The 20212-nt window shown below is 37.6% G+C and overlaps 2 protein-coding genes and 1 long non-coding RNA gene across 3 annotated transcripts in view; 1 reads left to right on the top strand and 2 right to left on the bottom strand.

Moving 5' to 3' along the window:
* Nucleotides 1-5475, top strand: part of LOC103508571 (orexin receptor type 2-like) — a 60863-nt gene extending 55388 nt beyond the window's left edge. Inside the window, exons 5-7 of the mRNA XM_008473127.3 lie at nt 2765-2908; nt 3770-3882; nt 5214-5475. Coding sequence (XP_008471349.3) covers nt 2765-2908; nt 3770-3882; nt 5214-5383 — 427 coding nt within the window. The 3' untranslated portion in view covers nt 5384-5475. The remainder of the gene's footprint in view (nt 1-2764; nt 2909-3769; nt 3883-5213) is intronic.
* Nucleotides 5476-8632: 3157 nt separating this feature from the next.
* LOC103508570 (rab-like protein 6) overlaps nt 8633-20212 on the bottom strand; it is a 29677-nt gene continuing 18097 nt past the window's right edge. The window contains exons 5-14 of the mRNA XM_026823141.1: nt 19536-19634; nt 19254-19454; nt 18493-18773; nt 17431-17662; nt 16183-16330; nt 13612-13671; nt 12936-13076; nt 9912-10003; nt 9137-9288; nt 8633-9053 (exon numbers count right to left, since the gene is read on the bottom strand). Coding sequence (XP_026678942.1) covers nt 9144-9288; nt 9912-10003; nt 12936-13076; nt 13612-13671; nt 16183-16330; nt 17431-17662; nt 18493-18773; nt 19254-19454; nt 19536-19634 — 1399 coding nt within the window. The 3' untranslated portion in view covers nt 8633-9053; nt 9137-9143. The remainder of the gene's footprint in view (nt 9054-9136; nt 9289-9911; nt 10004-12935; nt 13077-13611; nt 13672-16182; nt 16331-17430; nt 17663-18492; nt 18774-19253; nt 19455-19535; nt 19635-20212) is intronic.
* On the bottom strand, nt 9401-10807 carry LOC113467134. The gene is made up of 2 exons (XR_003391312.1): nt 10314-10807; nt 9401-9567 (listed from the first exon to the last, which is right to left on the bottom strand). It is a non-coding gene; the product is annotated as an uncharacterized LOC113467134 (long non-coding RNA).

Here is a 20212-nt window from a genome sequence, read left to right as displayed (position 1 = left end):
TGTATGGCGGCCATACAACTCAAAAGTTCACTCTAATGCCCATAAATATTAATGGCATGGCATGTACTGTGATGGGACTTGGTAGACCTGTGCATGAGCCCTACACGCCCTACACTTGAATTTAGACCACGCTACGCCACTGGGCGTGTGTGATACCTACTCGGCCACAAGGGCCTGCTTCTTCTACAGTATCATGTAGGTAATACCTAAATACTAAACACAATACCAACCTTACCTCAACACAATATTTTTTATGCATCAATGATTTCCACCGAAGTTAACATTGACATTTGTAGACAGCAAAAGTTCGTAATGTTCCCGTGATATTTGTCAAGCTTCATGGTTTGTGGCCTATGTTTTCAAATTGGACTGGAATTTATCACACTTTTTTTTTCGCCGGACTTTTAATTTAAACATGGGACTTTTCAGTCCTTTCCGAGCGATACAAACGGGATATTTGACATTTATTTACACCCCTGAGCAAAATTCTGGACAGATGCACTACGGAACTTTTTGAATATCCACAAAAATGTTTCCAAATATTTTTAGTTTTTAAAACGTCCACAAAAGGTTAGACTAAAGGAGGGAAATAAATTTTGTATAAACTGTCGAGATTTTTTTTTTTCACTGGGGTGTAGGTATGTCTAATATATGTACGAGTAATACCTAATATTATCGTAAGTATTCTGCTGAAAGGATAACTATAGGCTATAGGGGACAATTCCTTTCTAACCTCACATAAACATGTCCTCCACCTTCATTTTCGACTCTATTTCGGCTGGACTGAAGACTCTCATCAGAAATTAAATTACAGAATGGTAAAGTACGTGTCCTAGGTCCCTAAAATACATTTCTATGCAAACCACGATCCCATCATATGTTAGAAAACTGGTAAACTAATATTTTCTTTATGCTCGAGGCAAAATTATTTCAGACACATATTAAATTAAATTTGGAAAGGAATAAAAGGACGGGGAGAGAATGTGGGGAACAGCGGTTTCCAGTCTATCGTAGGTTGGCCCAAAAACTGTTGTAACTGTGGCGTTAGCTTTACTTCTTTTCATTTTATGAGATGACAAATGACAATGAAAACGATAAACGAGTGTGTTTATCACACCGTTTTGCTGCAAACGGGTAAACCCGTGGTTGGGTGGAAGAGCTCCATCAGGAGAACTCCATTTAGAAGAAAGAAAGGAAAGAAAAGGAAGAGGGAAGGAAAGAAAAGGAAGAAGGAAGGAAAGAAAAGGAAGAAGGAAGGAAAGAAAAAGAAGAAGGAAGGAAAGAAAAGGAAGCAGGAAGGAAAGAAAAGGAAGAAGGAAGGAAAGAAAAGGAAGAAAGGGAGAAAGAAAGATATGTAGATAATAGAAAGAAATGTTGAGCACCACTGGAACAAATATGGCATAGTTCTTCTAGCCACCCTTTCTTCCTTTATGTCACTTCTTATTATTTGTGCTCTTTATTTAGTTAACTACATGTTCTCATTTTTTCAAACTGCCTCGCTACTCTTTATTTCATACGAGCTACATGTGTTTCGAACGTTTTCGTTTTCCCCCTTCCATTACTTTTATAAGTTGCGCTAGCAACAAACACGTTAAGTCGCTAAGTGAGACTGAAAATGTACTTCCAAAAAGGCCGTAAAGACATTTTAGGGAAATTTTCAAAATTAAATTTCAGGGCTTAAAATCTTGGAAGAGTGAGGGTACCTATAGAAAAAAAGTTGGATATCATTGTGCCATTCTACCATTCAATGATAGAGGTTGATACAGAAGGGAAGTAATATGTTCACAAGTCAAGAAGTCAACGGGATAGGGGAAATATTAAATTTATGTATGGGATTTTCAGAACGTATTGGATTTGGTAAATGCATGTAATATGTGTTAATATGATTCATAATGATTAAGAAACTGCACAAAAAAGTAAGGTTGATACAGAAGGGAAGTAATATGTTCACAAGTCAAGAAGTCAAGGGGATAGGGGAAATATTAAATTTATGTATGGGATTTTCAGGACGTATTGGATTTGGTAAATGCATGTAATATATGTGTAGGTAATACAAGCAAATTATACAGGGAGCAAAAGGTCAAAGTTATTCATGTAAATGAATGAGGCCTTTTGAAATTGTGGGTATAATAGAAAACCTCATTTAAGTGTGCTGATGTAGCCCTGAAAAGGGCAAATTATCGTAGCTTTTCCTCTATTTTACCAATCCCAATTTTAGACAGAAAATTAACGAATCTCCCCACAGTTTTGTTCACGGGTTAGAATTCACAGTTTTGAGTTGTGGCTTTTGTTTAAACTAGTACTAGAAGGATTGACTTAAAACTTAAAAAAAAAAAAAAAAAAAAAAAAAAAAAAAAAAAAATGGGAAAGTTCCTCTTATTGTAAAATCAAGTTCGGTGTGATATAAACTTTTCGCGCCTAGAAATAGATATCAGGTCCAAGGTTCTATTTTTTGTCTTTTACCTCTCAATTTTCTTCTAACTTTAAAACTAATCCGTATGATCCCTACGTTCGTGATTCTTACCGTTGTATTCTTACTTTATCAACCCTGGTATAAAACTGTTGGCATAAAGGAACTTTTATTCTTAGTCGAAATATAAAATAAATAAATCAAAACTTAAGAGATACCTTATGAAATACGCTAAAAAATACGATTGTTAAGGCTTAAAATTGAGAAATCATAATCTACTTTTTTCTGGCTTTTTATTTAAAAGTTTCTTTTTCTTTTCACCAGGATTTTTAAAAGTCATTTTCTTTTCACCAGGACGATATGGGATGTCCCCCAGACTGAAGCAACGGCAACCCTGTCTAACTTCTGTCATTTCCTGGTGTTCGCCAACAGCGCTATCAATCCAATCATTTACAACTTCATGAGCAGTAAGTATTTGTCAAATAAGATTTTTCCAAGGTAAAAGGTGGTTTTTGGCTTGATAGATCAAAGGTCAAGGGCTCCCCTGGTAAACAGAAGGTCGCGGGTTAGAATACCAGTTAGGCATTGGGCCGTTGTTGTGAAAATTAGCCAAGTTCCCAGTTTTTTCTTCTAAATGACAAAGAGATCTCACCTCAACACATTATAAAAATAAATGTGGGCAGGTGGGCCAATAAATGGTACGTTTTTTAGGTGGGCGAATAAATGGTACACTTACCCTATGTCTGTATTGAGGTATTTTAGAAGGTCGCGGGTTAGAATACCAGTTAGGCATTGGGCCGTTGTTGTTAAAATTAGCCAAGTTCCCAGTTTTTTCTTCTAAATGACAAGGAGATCTCACCTCAACACAAATCGAACTTTTGTTTCCCACTGTTTTCAAGAACGAAAATAGAAAGCTGAGCGTACTTAAATTTAAATGTTTGGCTAAGTGCCCATGAAAGAAATGTTCGTGTATTAAAACATCATGAACCCAAGCCCTCGGCTTGCACTTTTTCGAAGGATTGACCAACAAATTAATGTATCTGTGCTGGTTATCCTAAAATAAGTAAAGTGCCAAAGTAAGTTTAATCAATCACTTCCAAACATCTGATTGACCTAAGTTGACTTCAGTCTGACTTAAAAGCGATAATTTTTGTTCTTTATGCAATACGCTAAAAAATACGATTGTTAAGGCTTAAAATTGAGAAATCATAATCTACTTTTTTCTGGCTTTTTATTTAAAAGTTTTTTCTCTTTTCACCAGAATTTTTAAAAGTCGTAATCTACTTTTTTCTGGCTTTTTATTTAAAAGTTTCTTTTTCTTTTCACCAGGATTTTTAAAAGTCATTTTCTTTTCACCAGGACGATATGGGATGTCCCCCAGACTGAAGCAACGGCAACCCTGTCTAACTTCTGTCATTTCCTGGTGTTCGCCAACAGCGCTATCAATCCAATCATTTACAACTTCATGAGCAGTAAGTATTTGTCAAATAACTCGAAGATTTTTCCAAGGTAAAAGGTGGTTTTTGCCTTGGAAAAAACTCCCCTGGTAAACAGAAGGTCGCGGGTTAGAATACCAGTTAGGCATTGGGCCGTTGTTGTTAAAATTAGCCAAGTTCCCAGTTTTTTCTTCTAAATGACAAGGAGATATCACCTCAACAGAAATCGAACTTTTGTTTCCCACTTTTTTCAAGAACGAAAATAGAAAGCTGAGCGTACTTAAATTTAAATGTTTGGCTAAGTGCCCATGAAAGAAATGTTCGTGTATTAAAACAACATGAACCCATGCCCTCGGCTTGCACTTTTTGTCTATTTCACTCGACTATTCCATTCTATTCTACTTTAAATACCTTTTTGTTCGCTTTATCTATGACTTTAAAATGGTAATGTTCTTTTAAAACTATTTATAGCCACTTTTTGTTCGCTTTATCTATGACTTTAAAATGGTAATGTTCTTTTAAAACTATTTATAGCCAAAAAAAAGAACTAATTTGCATTTAAATCTCAGAGGACATGAATCAGTAGGATCTGCTTATTCCAGGTATTTGCAAGACAGTAAATTACACTGAAATGGTAAGATAAGGATTTGAGAACAGGAGGGTTTGTATTCACTTAATGGCTACCTACTTTTTGTTCGCTTTATCTATGACTTTAAAATGGTAATGTTCTTTTAAAACTATTTATAGCCAAAAAAAAGAACTAATTTGCATTTAATCTCAGAGGACATGAATCAGTAGGATCTGCTTATTCCAGGTATTTGTAAGACAGTAAATTACACTGAAATGGTAAGATAAGGATTTGAGAACAGGAGGGTTTGTATTCACTTAATGGTGAAACATTTTTACTTTCGCGTGGATATTCCGGCTTAAAAAGTTTATTAAAGTTGAAACTCGGTCAAGTGAAAGTTTGTGGTCCCTCAACTTGGGAACTGAGAGTAAAAAGTTTTCCAGAAAAACGTGTGGCTACCTAGTGAAACATTTTTACTTTCGCGTGGATATTCCGGCTTAAAAAGTTTGTTAAAGTTGAAACTCGGTCAAGTGAAAGTTTGTGGTCCCTCAACTTGGGAACTGAGGGTAAAAAGTTTTCCAGAAAAACGTAAAGGCAGCCTTGGGTAGTTCCGATTTTCGACAGTGATAACAGACGAGATCTGTGTGGAGAAGAGTTTGTACATAAGTAGACAATTCATATGCAAGACGTACAAAATACCTACAGCTGTAATTAAACTTTACGAGTTAAGTCTGCTTCAGTACTTCTGCTTTCTTCGTTTCCTAATTGTTTCACCAGCTATGTGATTTTAAATTTGCAGAAAAATTCCGCGGGGAATTCATGAAGATCTACTGTTGCTGTATCAAACGGACTCCGTCCTTGAATTCGACGGTGCCGATTCAGAGTCGGCCTGGATCGACTTATGTCGGGTGCAGTCGGCTCAATCCGCGAACCGAGTCAACTCCTCTGTATTCTGTCCACACTGAATAACAGCGACAGAAAAGGAGTGCACGGATCGCTCCTATTTATACAAGTGTGTTTTGAGTCAACTCCTACTCGAAGAGACCAAATTCATCCCGGCAAGTCTATAAAAGGAGTGCACGGATCGCTCCTATTTATACAAGTGTGTTTTGAGTCAACTCCTACTCGAAGAGACCAAATTCATCCCGGCAAGTCTTTTGGGTACCCCTCATTTTGTGTATCTCTTGGGGCAGCATCTGATTGCGTCAAAACTTAAAATTCTGAATGACCTATTAGCGGAATCGGATAGTGGAAGAGAAACACACAGGCGTGCTTACTGAAACTTGGCCTGGGGAACTATACTGCGCTCAGATTTGCCAAATTTGAGCCTGTTGGAATCGAACACCTTTTTATCTTTCAAGTAACACTTGGCGCAATCAGACACTGCTCATAACTGTCAACTGTCTCTGTTGGACATTGGTGAAATTCTTTCATTCCTCAACTGACAGATGTCTGGATCCTTCTTCACAATCTGGAAAGCTGTCTAATGCATGTGTATGTCATGGAGTTTAATCTTAACAGACTGACTTGTTAAAATTTCCAAGATATCAGAATCAAAGCAGCACTTCAGTAAGGTAAGAATACCAAACCGTTCCCAAGATTTAGCTTTGGATCTCCAGGGCCTAGACTCAGCCGTAGTAACAGCATAAGGTAAAACAGAGACCTATTTTCAACTTAAAATTAAGACTTAGTAGGTTTAGGGTGAATCTATGTTTTTTGTCTTTTACCTCTCAATTTTCTTCTAACTTTGAAATTAATCCCGTATGATCCCTACTTTTGTGATTCTTAACGTTGTATTCTTACTTTATCAACCCTGGTATAAAATTGCTGGCATAATGGAACTTTTATTCTTAGTCGACATATAAAATAAATAAATCAAAACTAAGAGATAAATCTGATAAAATTACTCAAAATGAGAGCCGAAAAACAAAATCAGAAATAGTTAAAAATGGAGGAAAGTTGTCTGATGGACAGATGAAATAAAGAGACCTATCCTACTTCATTAAGTAAAGTACTGGAGATATATAGTTAAAAATGGAGGAAAGTTGTCTGATGGACAGATGAAATAAAGAGACCTATCCTACTTCATTAAGTAAAGTACTGGAGATATTTATGATATTATAATTGGCTAAACGAAGCGAAAAAGGTGTCACGGGCTAATTTGCCCGCGGCGAGAGGAATAAAAAGAACAATGAAATAAAAGGCGGAATTGAGGGAAAAAAGTTCTGTTTATTTACTTAATATGTTTAATTAATATACATAATTACATAAACCCAATCCAAGACCCTGGGAGAATTTGATGGAGAAAGAAAAATAGATCTTACCGTAAAATAACAATCTGAACGCCGGCCAAACACAGTCTGACGAGCCCTCCAGTGAGGAACTCTCAGGTGCTGGCGAAATGGTTGATGGTTCTCCCACCACTTTGTGGTTGCTACTTCAGATCTTAGCTCACTGTATTTATAATGGTATAATGTAGTTATGCCGTCGAATGCACCAGGGCAAGGATAGTTATATCCTGTCAAAGGGTAAGTAAGAATTCAACGTTGAATTTGTACTTTTCTGTAAGAAACCCCCTCAAGTATGTGTCATTGTTGTAAAGTACCTATCATAAGCTCATCAAAATTGATTTTATTTTTAGTTACCAAGACATTGTACTTTATGATTCAACTTTGAGTTTGCAGAATGCACCAGGGCAAGGATAGTTATATCCTGTCAAAGGGTAAGTAAGAATTCAACGTTGAATTTGTACTTTTCTGTAAGAAACCCCCCAAGTCTGTGTCATTGTTGTAAAGTACCTATCATATAAGCTCATCAAAATTGATTTTATTTTTAGTTACCAAGACATTGTAATTTATGATTTAACTTTGAGTTTGCTTTTATAAATGTGTATATTTTACGTTAAGGAAATTCCTATTTATGTCCCTAATTTTGATCTCTATCTAAGTTTTTAATAAATATTTATTGATGTGATTGATTTTTGGAACGTGTCTGCCTCGTAAGCGTTAGGCCGCGGGTTCGATTCCCGCTCGGGGCGGATTTTATGCTGAACGGATGGTGTTCGTTCTCGGAACGGCTGTTTTTCTCCTCTCTTAGATTTCGGGACGAGACCTTAGCAGTTACAGTTCCCTCTATCAAACCTCTTCAAAAAAAAATTTTCGGGAATTTTTGGGGTCCAATGTGTAAAACTTGTAGTTTTACAAACAGCTCTGATTATACACCTCATATAATGCGCGCTACACACGTTCAAGACTGGGTTCAAGGGAAGACAGTCAAGTAAAGACAAAGTAGTTCCTGTTATAATGCTGCTTAATAAATCCCGTTTAGAAAACAGCTGTACTAGTTTTTTAACTCGTACTTTTTCTATTGTACCTAATCTGAAAATGATACATCTGCTTTTCTGTTGTATTCTACTGCTCCTTCATTGTTTCAGTCGCACGTTGTATCTGCATTTGAACAGTCCCTCTCCAACATGACGCAAAGATTGCAACAGCTGACAGTCAGTGCCGAAGAGAAAGTGAGTACAGTTACCGAAATAGTAATCTCTTTTATTCTTTTCACTGTACGTAGGTTATCTGAACGAGAAAAAAATCGCAGTTTTCCCTTCATTTGTGGTTTGGGAAAAGACAGAACACTCCTGGTCAAAGTCAAAGTTAAAAATGGACAATTTTTCAACTTGTACCAAGTGGGTTGGAACGGTTAATATTCAAAGTTTTTATATCACATCACCAAGTCTTGGTGGCTTGCTTGTAAGGTCTCCAATACTTAGCTCAGCAAGTTAGTAACGTCTGCCACTCAGTCTGAATGAAAATGCTGAACACTTTTTTAGCTGTTCAACATTTTGCTGAATGGTATCTACGTTACAATACTTAGCTCAGCAAGTTAGTAACGTCTGCCACTCAGTCTGAATGAAAATGCTGAACACTTTTTTAGCTGTTCAACATTTTGCTGATTGCTATTTACGTTCAAACTTAAAATGTAGCTTATTTTCTCCGGAAATGGGTTCCTAAATGATTTTGCTACTTATTTTAAGTTGTCAAAGTAGGTTCCTAACTACTTAAAAAATATAAAAAAGTTCGTTTTTTGTAGTTGATAGTTCTTGTTATAAATGCTGTTAAATAGCTAGAAATGCTACAACTACAACAGTTTACTCTGGTAATGAAAAGAGGGTAAAATTCTTAGAACAAGACAATTAGTTCAAAATAAACAACAAAATAATTGGATTTATAAAAATATAAATACTTTGATAACAATTTTTTAATTAATCAATATGATCAGATCTGTTATAAACAATAATAATAAGGAAGCGTGGAGCTTTTGATAAAGTGGAGAGAAGATTCAAAAATAAAGAACAAAATGGGGGAGAAAATAAATATTGGAGGGAAAAGACGTACTTTTCTTTCGGAAACTGAGACGATTTTCCCTCTACTAAAGCTAATTTCCCTCTTTCTGTGTGATAGTTTGTACTAAAGGGACTAAATCAGAGGAGATCCGCCATCTTGAAGAGGGGAAATTGTTTCCGTTTCCGAAAGAAAAATACACCAAAAAAAGTAAAAATAGAAAGTAACAAAAACAAACCTCTTTTGGGGAACACAAAATTGACAGTAAAATAGTCGTATCACAATGTCCTGTCGCAGAGAGAAAGTAACAAAAACAAACCTCTTTTGGGGAACACAAAATTGACAGTAAAATAGTCGTATCACAATGTCCTGTCGCAGAGTTTTTTTTTCTAGAAATTATTTAAAAACTCTTCTAACTCGTCATCTTTCTTGTCAACCTTTTTCCTTTTCTTCTCTTTCTTTTTCTTCTTCTTTGTATTCAGCTTCATGGGCGTGTTTTCTGTGTCCTCCTGAGGAAAAAGATCCAGGTTTATAGATTAGTAGATGCGCTGTTTGCCCCTACACCGTTCTAAGCCTGTAAGTAGGCTTTTGGTGTATGGAGTTAAATTTTTAGATTAGTAAGTATGATATACGATTCGGGCCCGGGTCTACTGTACAGGTTTATGTTGATTTTTTTTTCCTTTGAGAATGCTCGGAGAAGGTGTCTGTACCGTATCGAAGCAATTTCCAGAGGTTTGCAATCATTTCAACATGAAACTATAGTCCTGGACCTCGAAAAATGGGACCTTGTATTTGCGGAAACAATTTTATGACCTGTCTCTCCCTTTAAATGTAAAATTGTAAATGTTAAAGATCTATCAATTCCTAAACTTGTAAAAAGAAAAATCTTTGTACTTAAATGTTTCTTTAGATACCTATTTATGTTTGTAAAATAATATCTACTCTATTTTGTGGTCTATATTTTCCATGTTGTGAGTATCGGAATATATTTCCTTTCAGCTCTCTGTGATTAAGATATTTTTTACTATAAATACTTAGGTGTAATTGAATGTATTTTTTGTTTTAATGTAATTATCATTTTTAAAGAAACCCTTGGCAAACTCGGAAGTAAAACGGTAATTTTATTTAGGTAGGTATACTGAAAAAACTCTTCTAACTCGTCATCTTTCTTGTCAACCTTTTTCCTTTTCTTCTCTTTCTTTTTCTTCTTCTTTGTATTCAGCTTCATGGGTGTGTTTTCTGTGTCCTCCTGAGGAAAAAGATCCAGGTTTATAGATTAGTAGATGCGCTGTTTGCCCCTACACCGTCCTAAGCCTCTAAGTGGGCTTTTGGTGTATGGAGTTAAATTTTTAGATTAGTAAGTATTATATACGATTAGGGCCCGGGTCTACAACAGGTTTATGTTGAATTTTTTTTTCCTTTGAGAATGCTCGGAGATAGTGTCTGTACCGTATCAAAGCATGTTCCAGAGGTTTGCAATCATTTCAACATGCAACTATAGTCCTGGACCTCGAAAAATGGGACCTTGTATTTTGTATTTGCGGAAACAATTTTATGACCTGTCTCTCCCTCTCTTTTTTTCTCCGTTCTCTCCCCCTGCGTCTCTCCTTTTCTTTTTTTGTTTGATTTCTCCCTCTCTTTATATCTCCCCTCTCTCCTCTCTTGCCTAAAAGAATCTGCATGGAAAAAAAAGAGTCAGGGAACTAAATAAAAGACTATCTAGTTTTTTATATATATAAATTGGGTTAGTATCACATGTTAGTAATAACGGTTAGATATTAATATTAGTAAGTAGTTGGTTAGGTAAAACATTAAATCAAATCAAAACATTAAATATTTTCGATTACAATAAGTAAATAATTTTACAAAAACATATATCCCACAATAATTTGGTTAAGAAGAAACTACCAGACATTTAATATTGAACCATGAGTTTTTTAAAACCGGTTCGATGCTCAGCACAACTAGATTCACTATTCAGCTGTAAAGGAAAAGAAACAAAGATACGAGAATACATCAATAATAAGTTATTCCTCTTCTGGATGGCAGTATTTGATTTCATGTTTCGAAGGCTGAAAAATAAGGTTCGTTCTCGGACGTTAGTAATAACGGTTAGATATTAATATTAGTAAGTAGTTGGTTAGGTAAAACATTAAATCAAATCAAAACATTAAATATTTTCGATTGCAATAAGTAAATAATTTTACAAAAACATATATCCCACAATAATTTGGTTAAGAAGAAACTACCAGACAACCAGACATTTAATATTGAACGATGAGTTTTTTAAAACCGGTTCGATCCTCAGCACAACTAGATTCACTATTCAGCTGTAAAGGAAAAGAAACAAAGATTCGAGAATACGACATCAATAATAAGTTATTCCTCTTCTGGATGGCAGTATTTTATTTCATGTTTCGAAGGCTGAAAAATAAGGTTCGTTCTCGGAACGGCTGGCTTTCTCCTGTTCTCCTTCTCTCTTCGATTTCAGGACAATAAGACCTCAGTTCCAGTTATCAAACCTTAAAAAAGCTGAAGTTACTAAACTCTTCAGAACGAAAAATAAATAAATAAAATAATAAAACTGCGAGGACAAAAAATAAATCAGAGGTGAATCCTTTCAAAAGTCACTGGTATACAAGTCTAAGGCTAAAAAGGGAGCTTAAAACGGAAAGGCTAAAGGCTAGATAACGGTTAATATAAGTACAAGTATTTAGAAGGTTTAAAAACCATATTAGGACCATGGTAAGGGCGAGACAACACAAAAAGCTGAGTGCTACCCCAACAGTTTTGAAAGGCATCGAAGGAGATGGTGTGTGAAATAATCTCTGATTGGGAATTCATGTGCGAAAAAAAGAGGAAAGAAAAAGAAGTGTAAGGAACCAGAGCAGAAAGAGGTAAAAAAAGATTAGGAGTCTTAGCAAAGAAGAAACAGTAGGAAAAGTAAAAAGCGAAGGGGGGTAAATTCGACGTAAAAGAAAATATTTATAAATAAATAAAATGAAAAGTAAGGGAACAAAATAGTTTGAGGTTTGAGGGAAACTAAAAGAGGATAAAATATTGTAAGACAAAGTAAGAAAGTACGAGAGAAGTCCCAGTGCTAGGCAAGTCTTTGATAAGGAGCAAAGAAGAAACAGTAGGAAAAGTAAAAAGCGAAGGGGGGTAAATTCGACGTAAACAGAAAATATTTATAAATAAATAAAATGAAAAGTAAGGGAACAAAATAGTTTGAGGGAAACTAAAAGAGGATAAAATGTTGTAAGAAAAAGTAAGAAAGTACGAGAGTAGTCCCAGTGCTAGGCAAGTCTTTGATAAGGAATGTGCGAAGGACGTTTTCTGAGAAGACAGACGCTCGAAGAGGATTTCAAGGATGAAAATCTACAAAAAGGTGACCGCTTTTATTTGACACAGAAATGTTTGCTTCTAGATTTCTCAAGGTACAACACATCTGATGCTCGTCACTCAAGCTCAGAGGTCTTTCAGACCTAGATCTGACAAAACGCGGTCTGTCAGACAGTCACATCTTGGACATTAACCTCATAGTCGACCTGTTCTACCAAACAGAACCACTCAGGATACATTAATCTCACTTTGGTTATCTTCCATTCAATATCCACTATTTAGGTCAGGGCCAAAACGTCCCCACTGAAATAGAATAATTCTGTTCAAATCTACAACGTTCAAAATGTTCAAATCTAAAGGTACAGTCACACGGTATATCAAATTTCTATGTAGCTTGTTGTAATGTGTTTCTGTCGTCTTCTTCTTCCTCGCCTTTTGCCTTTTTCAGAAGAGGTCGGCGTTTTTTATCGGCCTCTCAATCAGCTCCAGGGTGATTGCTTTAGTTCTAGGCTGACAATTTGGGCTCTCAATCAGCTTTAGGGTGATTGCTTTGGGCCGACATTTGGTTTTGGCTACAAAAATTTTACGATTTTACGAATAAGTTACAACCTACATAAAGGTTCGGTTTGTCAATAGCATTCATCAGGCTGTTAAAGTTATTGGCTTGTCAAATTAGCATTGGTTCAAATGTGTTTTAACTGGCCGATAATTTTAACAGCCCCATAAAAGCAATTGATAAACTGAACCTAAATAAACAGTTTTGTGATGTACCGAGAACGTAGAGCAAACACTACCAGAATTAACCCGTTGTGTGTTCAAGGGGTACGTACTCTTCCTCAATGAGGGACACGGGAATAGTATTTAATATTGGGGCGAGGGCGACTTCCCACCGGACGGATATTAGGGCGGAAATTCATCAGGGGAGGTTCGTATAGGTCATCGGAGGGCATTAGGAGCCGACGACGTTTCGTGCGAACCATCTGGAAAGAAAAGTGGCAATGAGCCCCCCGGGGCATTAACTTCGCCCTGGCTTTCAATAGACTAGTTAGGTGGAAGAGCTTCCTGTGTAAAAATCCTGCCATAAAACCTTAAAAAAACCTTCCCTTTTCGCTAAATCCGACCATTTGGGTTTTGAAGAAAAAAAAATCCCTTTTCGCTAAATTCGACCACTCGGGTTTTGTCCAACCTTTGTGGACTTTTTTTTCGAGGAAACTGCTTCTCCTTTTTACTTTCCTCTTAGGAAGGAAAGTACAGGAAGGTAAGTAATGTATTACGTTGATTTTTTTATACATTTTCATTCGTAAAGTTGAAGAAAAAAAAAAAGAAAACAATCATGTCCAAAATTTGGGGGGAAAAAAATAATAATAAACAATAAAATAAAATAAACGAAGGAGACACAAACAATCGACGTCAACACAGGGCCAATACATACGGGGTTATATTTGGTCATAGGGTCAGACGGGTTAAAGGATGACAAAGAACAAAAGCAGGCAAGAGGTTAGTAGGGAACGTTACCTGAGAGCAGCTAAACTGGTGAGATTTCAGTTCTTCTTCGTCACTGCTGCTCGGATCATTCTGAAAACAGAACAAGATTTTTTTGGGATTAAAAAAAGAATAATAGAAAGTATTTTTTTTTCTTTTTTCTTTTTTTTTGACAATTGGTCAAAAATAGACCCATACAGCCACACTTTTAATAGAAAGTAAAAAAGATTAGTGTTTCATCACCGTTTGAATTTAGTAGCAATGAAACAACTGCTACACTAGACGCATGTGGTCTGTGTCGTAGCATGCCCATCCGATGAGACACGATACTTCCCATTCAAGTGCTGGGTCAACAACACCAGAAAGTAAACCGTTGAAAAATTTGCAATCGAAAAACGAGTACAATTTTTTAACGAAAGTTAACGTTACAGTGCCAGCCTTGTTAGCTTGGAAGGTAGCGCGTCTTTGTAAGCGCTAAGTCACGGGTTTGATTTCCACCCAATGCGGATTTTATTCTAAACAAGCTTCGTTCTCGGAACAGCTGATTTTTTCCTATCATATCCTCCATCTCATCGATTTCGGGACGATAAGACCGCCTCACTAAACACGACACGATTTTTTCCTGACACTATTTCTTCCGAATGTCCCTGTAGGCAAAACGTCAAGAAGCTGTGAGGATTCAATCAAGCCATCAATGTCAAGAGGCTGTGAGGATTCAATCAAGCCATCAATGTCCAGAGGCTGTGAGGATTCAGTCAAGATATCAACATCAGGAGGCTGTGTGGATTCAAGGGATTTTTGGAAAAAGTTCTGCGTTTGAATTAACTTCGCCACATTTTCACAGTATCTTTACGAATTTATGGAGGGGTTTCACACAAAAAAAGGAGTGCTCTCTATTTTCTACCGACTGTACTCCTAATCTTTATTTACAGTCTAATAAAAAGGTTAAAGTCGGTAAAACCAAACCTTATCTTATATTTTTGGAAAAAGTTCTGCGTTTGAATTAACTTCGCCACATTTTCACAGTATCTTTACGAATTTATGGAGGGGTTTCACACAAAAAAGGAGTGCTCTCTATTTTCTACCGACTGTACTCGTAATCTTTATTTACAGTCTAATAAAAAGGTTAAAGTCGGTGAAACCAAACCTTATCTTATTTATAGAAGTCTGATAAAGGAGTGAAAACTCAATATTATCGGTAAGTAGAAGAAACGACGCAAAGTTCTGACAAATATACTGTCATTAGGAAATTCATTTCGACAAACTTTCTTTTTCTTTTCTTTTGAAAAAGTGCCATTTCTTTAAAGCAAAAAATAATAAACTTGGAAACAAAGTTTTATGTTTTTAGGAGCATTACTTGGGTATTTGTTCATGTCTTTTTGATATAAATAATGTCTTTAAATAAATAATTATATTATGATGAACTTATTTCTGAAGAGGTTTCCTGTGAGGTAATGATGCTTTAGAAAAAAGAAAGTAAAAAAGAATTGTGGAAGAGGTGATGAAGAACACAGAGGGAAACTTGAAGGAGGTGAAAACCCCCTGCAGAAAAAAGAAGAAAAAAGAAGAAGAAAAAGAAGAAGAAGAAGAAGAAGAAGAAGAAGAAAAAAAAAACAAGTAATGTTGAAGCTTCGCGCGTAGGTTAAAAAGTTTCTTGATCTTGCATCTTTAAACTTGGAATGAGAAGTCTTTACCTTGGTTTAACAACCAGTAAAGCGTCAAATTAGCAGGTAAAGTTTTATTCAGTCATAAAACATACAACGTCAAAGAAGACTTGGAAAAACTAGGTATTTTTTTTTCTTTCGAAGGGGAAGAAATTTTACCAAACTAACGGTATACTTATACTCCAGACACCAAGTCTTACATCTCCAAACTTCAACTAAATTCCGTACACACGAATCTAGACGTGATGTAAATTTCTTCATATGCACTACACTCGTGTGTTACGTATAAAAGACATACAAGGTAAGTAGAGTAAGAACATACTCATGCATCATACTTTGAATTTGAAGCATCTGTTTTCCCCCCATTTTCTAGCTCTCAAGTGTTTACAATACTTAGCTGAGACACGATACTTCCCATTCAAGTGCTGGGTCAACAACACCAGAAAGTAAACCGTTGAAAAATTTGCAATCGAAAAACGAGTACAAATTTTTGACGAAAGTTAACGTTACAGTGCCAGCCTTGTTAACTTGGGAGGTAGCGCGTCTTTGTAATCGCTAGGTCACGGGTTTGATTTCCACCCAATGCGGATTTTATTCTAAACAAGCTTCGTTCTCGGAACAGCTGAATTTTTCCTATCATATCCTCCATCTCATCGATTTCGGGACGATAAGACTGTAGGCAATATAATTTAAATGAGAATCTGTAGGCAATATAATTTAAATGAGAATGTTCCCACTACACACGACACGATTATTTTCCTGAGGGGCCTTTAAATGGGGTCGGTGGGAGTGCGTGGGAACGGGCCTTTAAAGGATGTCCCTGTAGGCAATATAATTTAAATGAGAATGTTCCCACTACACACGACACGATTATTTTCCTGAGGGGCCTTTAAATGGGGTCGATGGGAGTGCGTGGGAACGGGCCTTTAAAGATACGTACATCAGCAATGAGAGCAGGCTGGCCATTACTGGAAGGCTGGCTAACAGGCCTGGCTGGGTATGAAAACTGAGGGTGAATAACATAATCATGAGGTTCCACTTCGTCCTGGAATCCTGCGACCAGAGGATTTCCTTGATTGCCAGTGTCACTGAAAACAGAAAGGAGGGATTAAAGCTATGTCCACACATAGTCACACAGAAGAGGGATTAGTAATGCTGTGATTCAAAAATGGCCTAAAGCTGTGTCCACTGTCCACACATAGTGCTGTTGTTGTAGCGGGTTTAGCTTTCGCCGAATGGCGATAGCAGAATAAAGAAAAGGTGTCTTTTTGTATCTGCTATACCCCGGGGTGTCCGGGGTGATGGTGTCTAGCTCTAGCCATGTTAAATTAGCTGGCTCGTCCTGACTCCTGAACCACAGTCAACCATCGTGAGGACTTGTGCTTGGTCTTTAAAAGCAGAGAGAACCCTTTGAGGAACTGCCAGCTTGATAGGCTGGTTAGGGTTAGCTGTTCTCCTTCCTGTTTATAGTCCCACAGCCAGACGCTAGTCTTCTCTCTGTTTAACGTCCCCTAGCCAGACAATCCACACATAGTCGACTGCCATTGATTGACTGATGAGGAAAACGATGTTGTCGAGGCAGTGTGGACGATTTCAGTCTACACGCTTTTTGTATAAAAATAATGGAGGACAAAATTGGCTTTGCCTAGAAGAGCCGTATTTTATTAACGTACTTTTTTTTGTTGCACCAAGGAGATACGAATTTTCAACTTCAACACCCTGACTGCCAAACTATATTGCATAGTGTTTAGCCACAGAAAGTCATGTATTGAAACATCTCCCTTAACATGAGACACGTACTCTTTTATTCTTTGAAATTTTCATCGAAAAATAGCAGAGTATCACTCAGAGGCCCTCTTTCAGATAACCATTGACAATACATAAGTAGCCTGTAGCAGGCAGTGTGGACGTCCAAAGCTAGCCACAGAAAGTCATGTATTGAAACATCTCCCTTAACATGAGACACGTACTCTTTTATTCTTTGAAATTTTCATCGAAAAATAGCAAAATATCACTCAGAGGCCCTCTTTCAGATAACCATTGACAATACATAAGTAGCCTGTAGCAGCCAGTGTGGACGTCCAAAGTGGGGTCTTTTTGGTGGAATAAAAAAAGTATGTACCATAAAAAAATACAGCTTATTCAAACCCTTGACCTCCCGATCACCAGGCGAACTGAGCTAGCTTACCTGTCGGAATCTTCATGATTATTCACCGCTACTGTCGGGGACTGGCTCTCTCCCGCCCCGCTATCAGCCAGGAACATCTTGCTAACATTGTCCGCGTCATCGGGGACAAAGTCTTCCACGGAGACCAGCTTGAGTTCTGCCCCCAGGGCGGAGATCTGAGCGGGGAGATTAGCGAGTGACCCCGGGGTCTGGGATGGGGGCTCGTCAAGAGTGGACGGGGGAACGGAAGAGGCTGAAAATATGAAACGAAAGAGTACCTAAATCAAATCTCTACTAGAGTTCAAGCGTCACGACGGGTGTCCATGATATCTTTTATTTAACTGAGAAATGTGCAGTTCGGCCGCCATTTAAGGCCAAAATTTTCAAAAAGGGCGAAAAGAGTTCAACTTGCTCAGGGCTTTATAATTCGGCTCAAGTTGCTCAAACTTCAACGAACAAAAGTTCTGAATAAGGCAAAGTAACACAGAGGTTCGATAAATTATGTAGATTAAAAGTGTCCCTAGGCACTAGAAGGTACGGTTCGGCCGTTATTCGGGCCTAAAACTAAACAGGGAGGTTCGATAAAATATGTAAATCAAAAATGACCCAGGGCAGGTTTTCAGATGTGTATGGTCGGCCGTTATTCTGGACCTTTTATTTTTTTCACAACAATCGAAAAGTCCATTTCCTTCTGAACGTAGTCAAAAGTCCTGCAAACACAAGGAATGATGAATGTCAAGGAATGATGAAAGTCAGAACCCCTTGGGTGCCCAGATTTAATCTAACGTACCCCCACCACCAACATAATGTTTACCGGGTATACCCATACCTCAGTTGATGTGTACCTATACCATTACTACTAAGTTCTAAACATACTCACTGAGTCACTACCTTTCGAAAAAATATAATATTTCAGTACCTTGAGGTCAAAATTCAATGCTTTTCTCGACTATAATGCACTGATAAGCCATCAAAATTCAAAATTTGCTTTTGTCTGCCTTATACAATTTTTTCTCACATACCCCCCGGTTGAGAATTGCTGGTTTAGACTGAAAGGGTAATCGAAAAGACTTTATATCTTACCTGAGGCGCTTGGCATGGGCGACTTGCCGGGAACGATGGGTTTTCCTCGGCCCACAGATTCCAAAATCGGCCTGAACGGTACCGGGGCAACTCCCGGCCCCTGACTAGACAGAGTGTCTCCTTGGAAGGTGACGCGAGGGGCGGACCTGACCCCTGGCGCCCCAGGAAGACTAGGGGGGACATAGGCCCCACTTGGAGAGGGGGAGGGAAGACCAAAGGTAGGGATGTTGGAGTTTTGTTCTGCCTTGGAGCGGCGCTGAGCGGACAGTTTCTCCAGGAACCTGGAATATGAAATGGATCGTAAAAACCTCATTTGTAAAAAAGAAAAGAATTTTAACTGTCAGGACCACATCGAAAATTTCAGCAAGGAGGGGCTCAAAAATTCAAAGTGTTTTACTAAAGGAGGGATGGGGATGTTTTTTTAGTACCAATTGCTATATTTAGGAGGAAATAGCCCAATGGGGGCGGGGGGCATAGCTTCCCCTAAATACAGCCCTGGTGTCAAGTAAGTAAGCATTCCTAAATACTCGTCACAAATGTTGTTCCGAACTTAAACACATTGATAAATGTTGTGAGTTGACTTAGAGTCAAACCATCAACCTTAAGAGGCGAAGTCCACCAAACATTAAACCACTTATGACCGATCTAAGTCAACACAGTGTCAAGGGTTTTCTTTGAAGTCACCTATTACATTTACACAGGCCAGTATTTCCTGAAAGTTCTCAGTGGTATGATCGGGCATTAGGTGTTTCTATACTTACAAGTCATAATTAGATTCATCAGTCTGTTCGTAGACATCCAGCTCATAGGCTGTTACGTCCGTTTCCCTGGTATTAGTTTCAAGTTGCCCGAGCAAAGTTTCCCGTTGCAACTGAAGGAATGGCAGGTTGAACCACTTGTACAGGAATTTCAGGCCGAAACTGTTGTACATGGAAGCTTCAGCGTAGCGAGTGGAAGATGGCCTGAAACGAAACAAGAATTTGACATAAAGTGTGGTGTACTTGGTACATTTTTTCTTACGGTCAGATTGAAACATTAATCACACTATATTGCCTGCTAAATCCCAGGCGGTTTGAGAGTACAGGAATTTCAGGCCGAAACTGTTGTACATGGAAGCTTCAGCGTAGCGAGTGGAAGATGGCCTGAAACGAAACAAGAATTTGACATGAAGTGTGGTGTACTTGGTACATTTTTTCTTACGGTCAGATTGAACCATAAATCACACTATATTGCCTGCTAAATCTCAGGCAGTTTGAGACGAATCGTGATGCACCCAGTAGAAAAGAATAAATCTTTTTGAAATTTAAAGGCCTGAGAATTGCAAACTCTTTTTGAGCTTTTTCAAAGTTTTGGCGTTAAATAGCGGCTGAACCATACATTTCTTGAGTTCCGGCCCGCGAACACTTTTGATCATCATTAGTTATGGAAGCTCTCTGCAAAATTTGAGCGACCTGTGGGTGAAGATTAAGTCGTGATAAGCGCTAGTTCCTTTTGATCTTTTTCCCTGTATAGCCCTCAATAGCGCAACTTAGGTAAGGCAAGCAAGCCCAGTGTGAAACAGTAAACCATTCCTTTATGTTACTTGATACTAGTGGCTTACATAAATATCCATTAGTACCTATGATATTGTGACTATACAACAGGATATGAGGGTGACTCATAACACTCTACTGCACAATACAGCAGTAGGTACAGTACATGTTACATACATTACTGAGGT

The sequence above is a fragment of the Diaphorina citri genome, unplaced genomic scaffold, assembly GCF_000475195.1.
Source record: "Diaphorina citri unplaced genomic scaffold, Diaci psyllid genome assembly version 1.1 scaffold410, whole genome shotgun sequence".
NCBI lineage: Eukaryota > Metazoa > Arthropoda > Insecta > Hemiptera > Psyllidae > Diaphorina > Diaphorina citri.
Note: the sequence above shows the minus strand (reverse complement) of the source record. Positions and strands in the feature narration are given on the sequence as shown.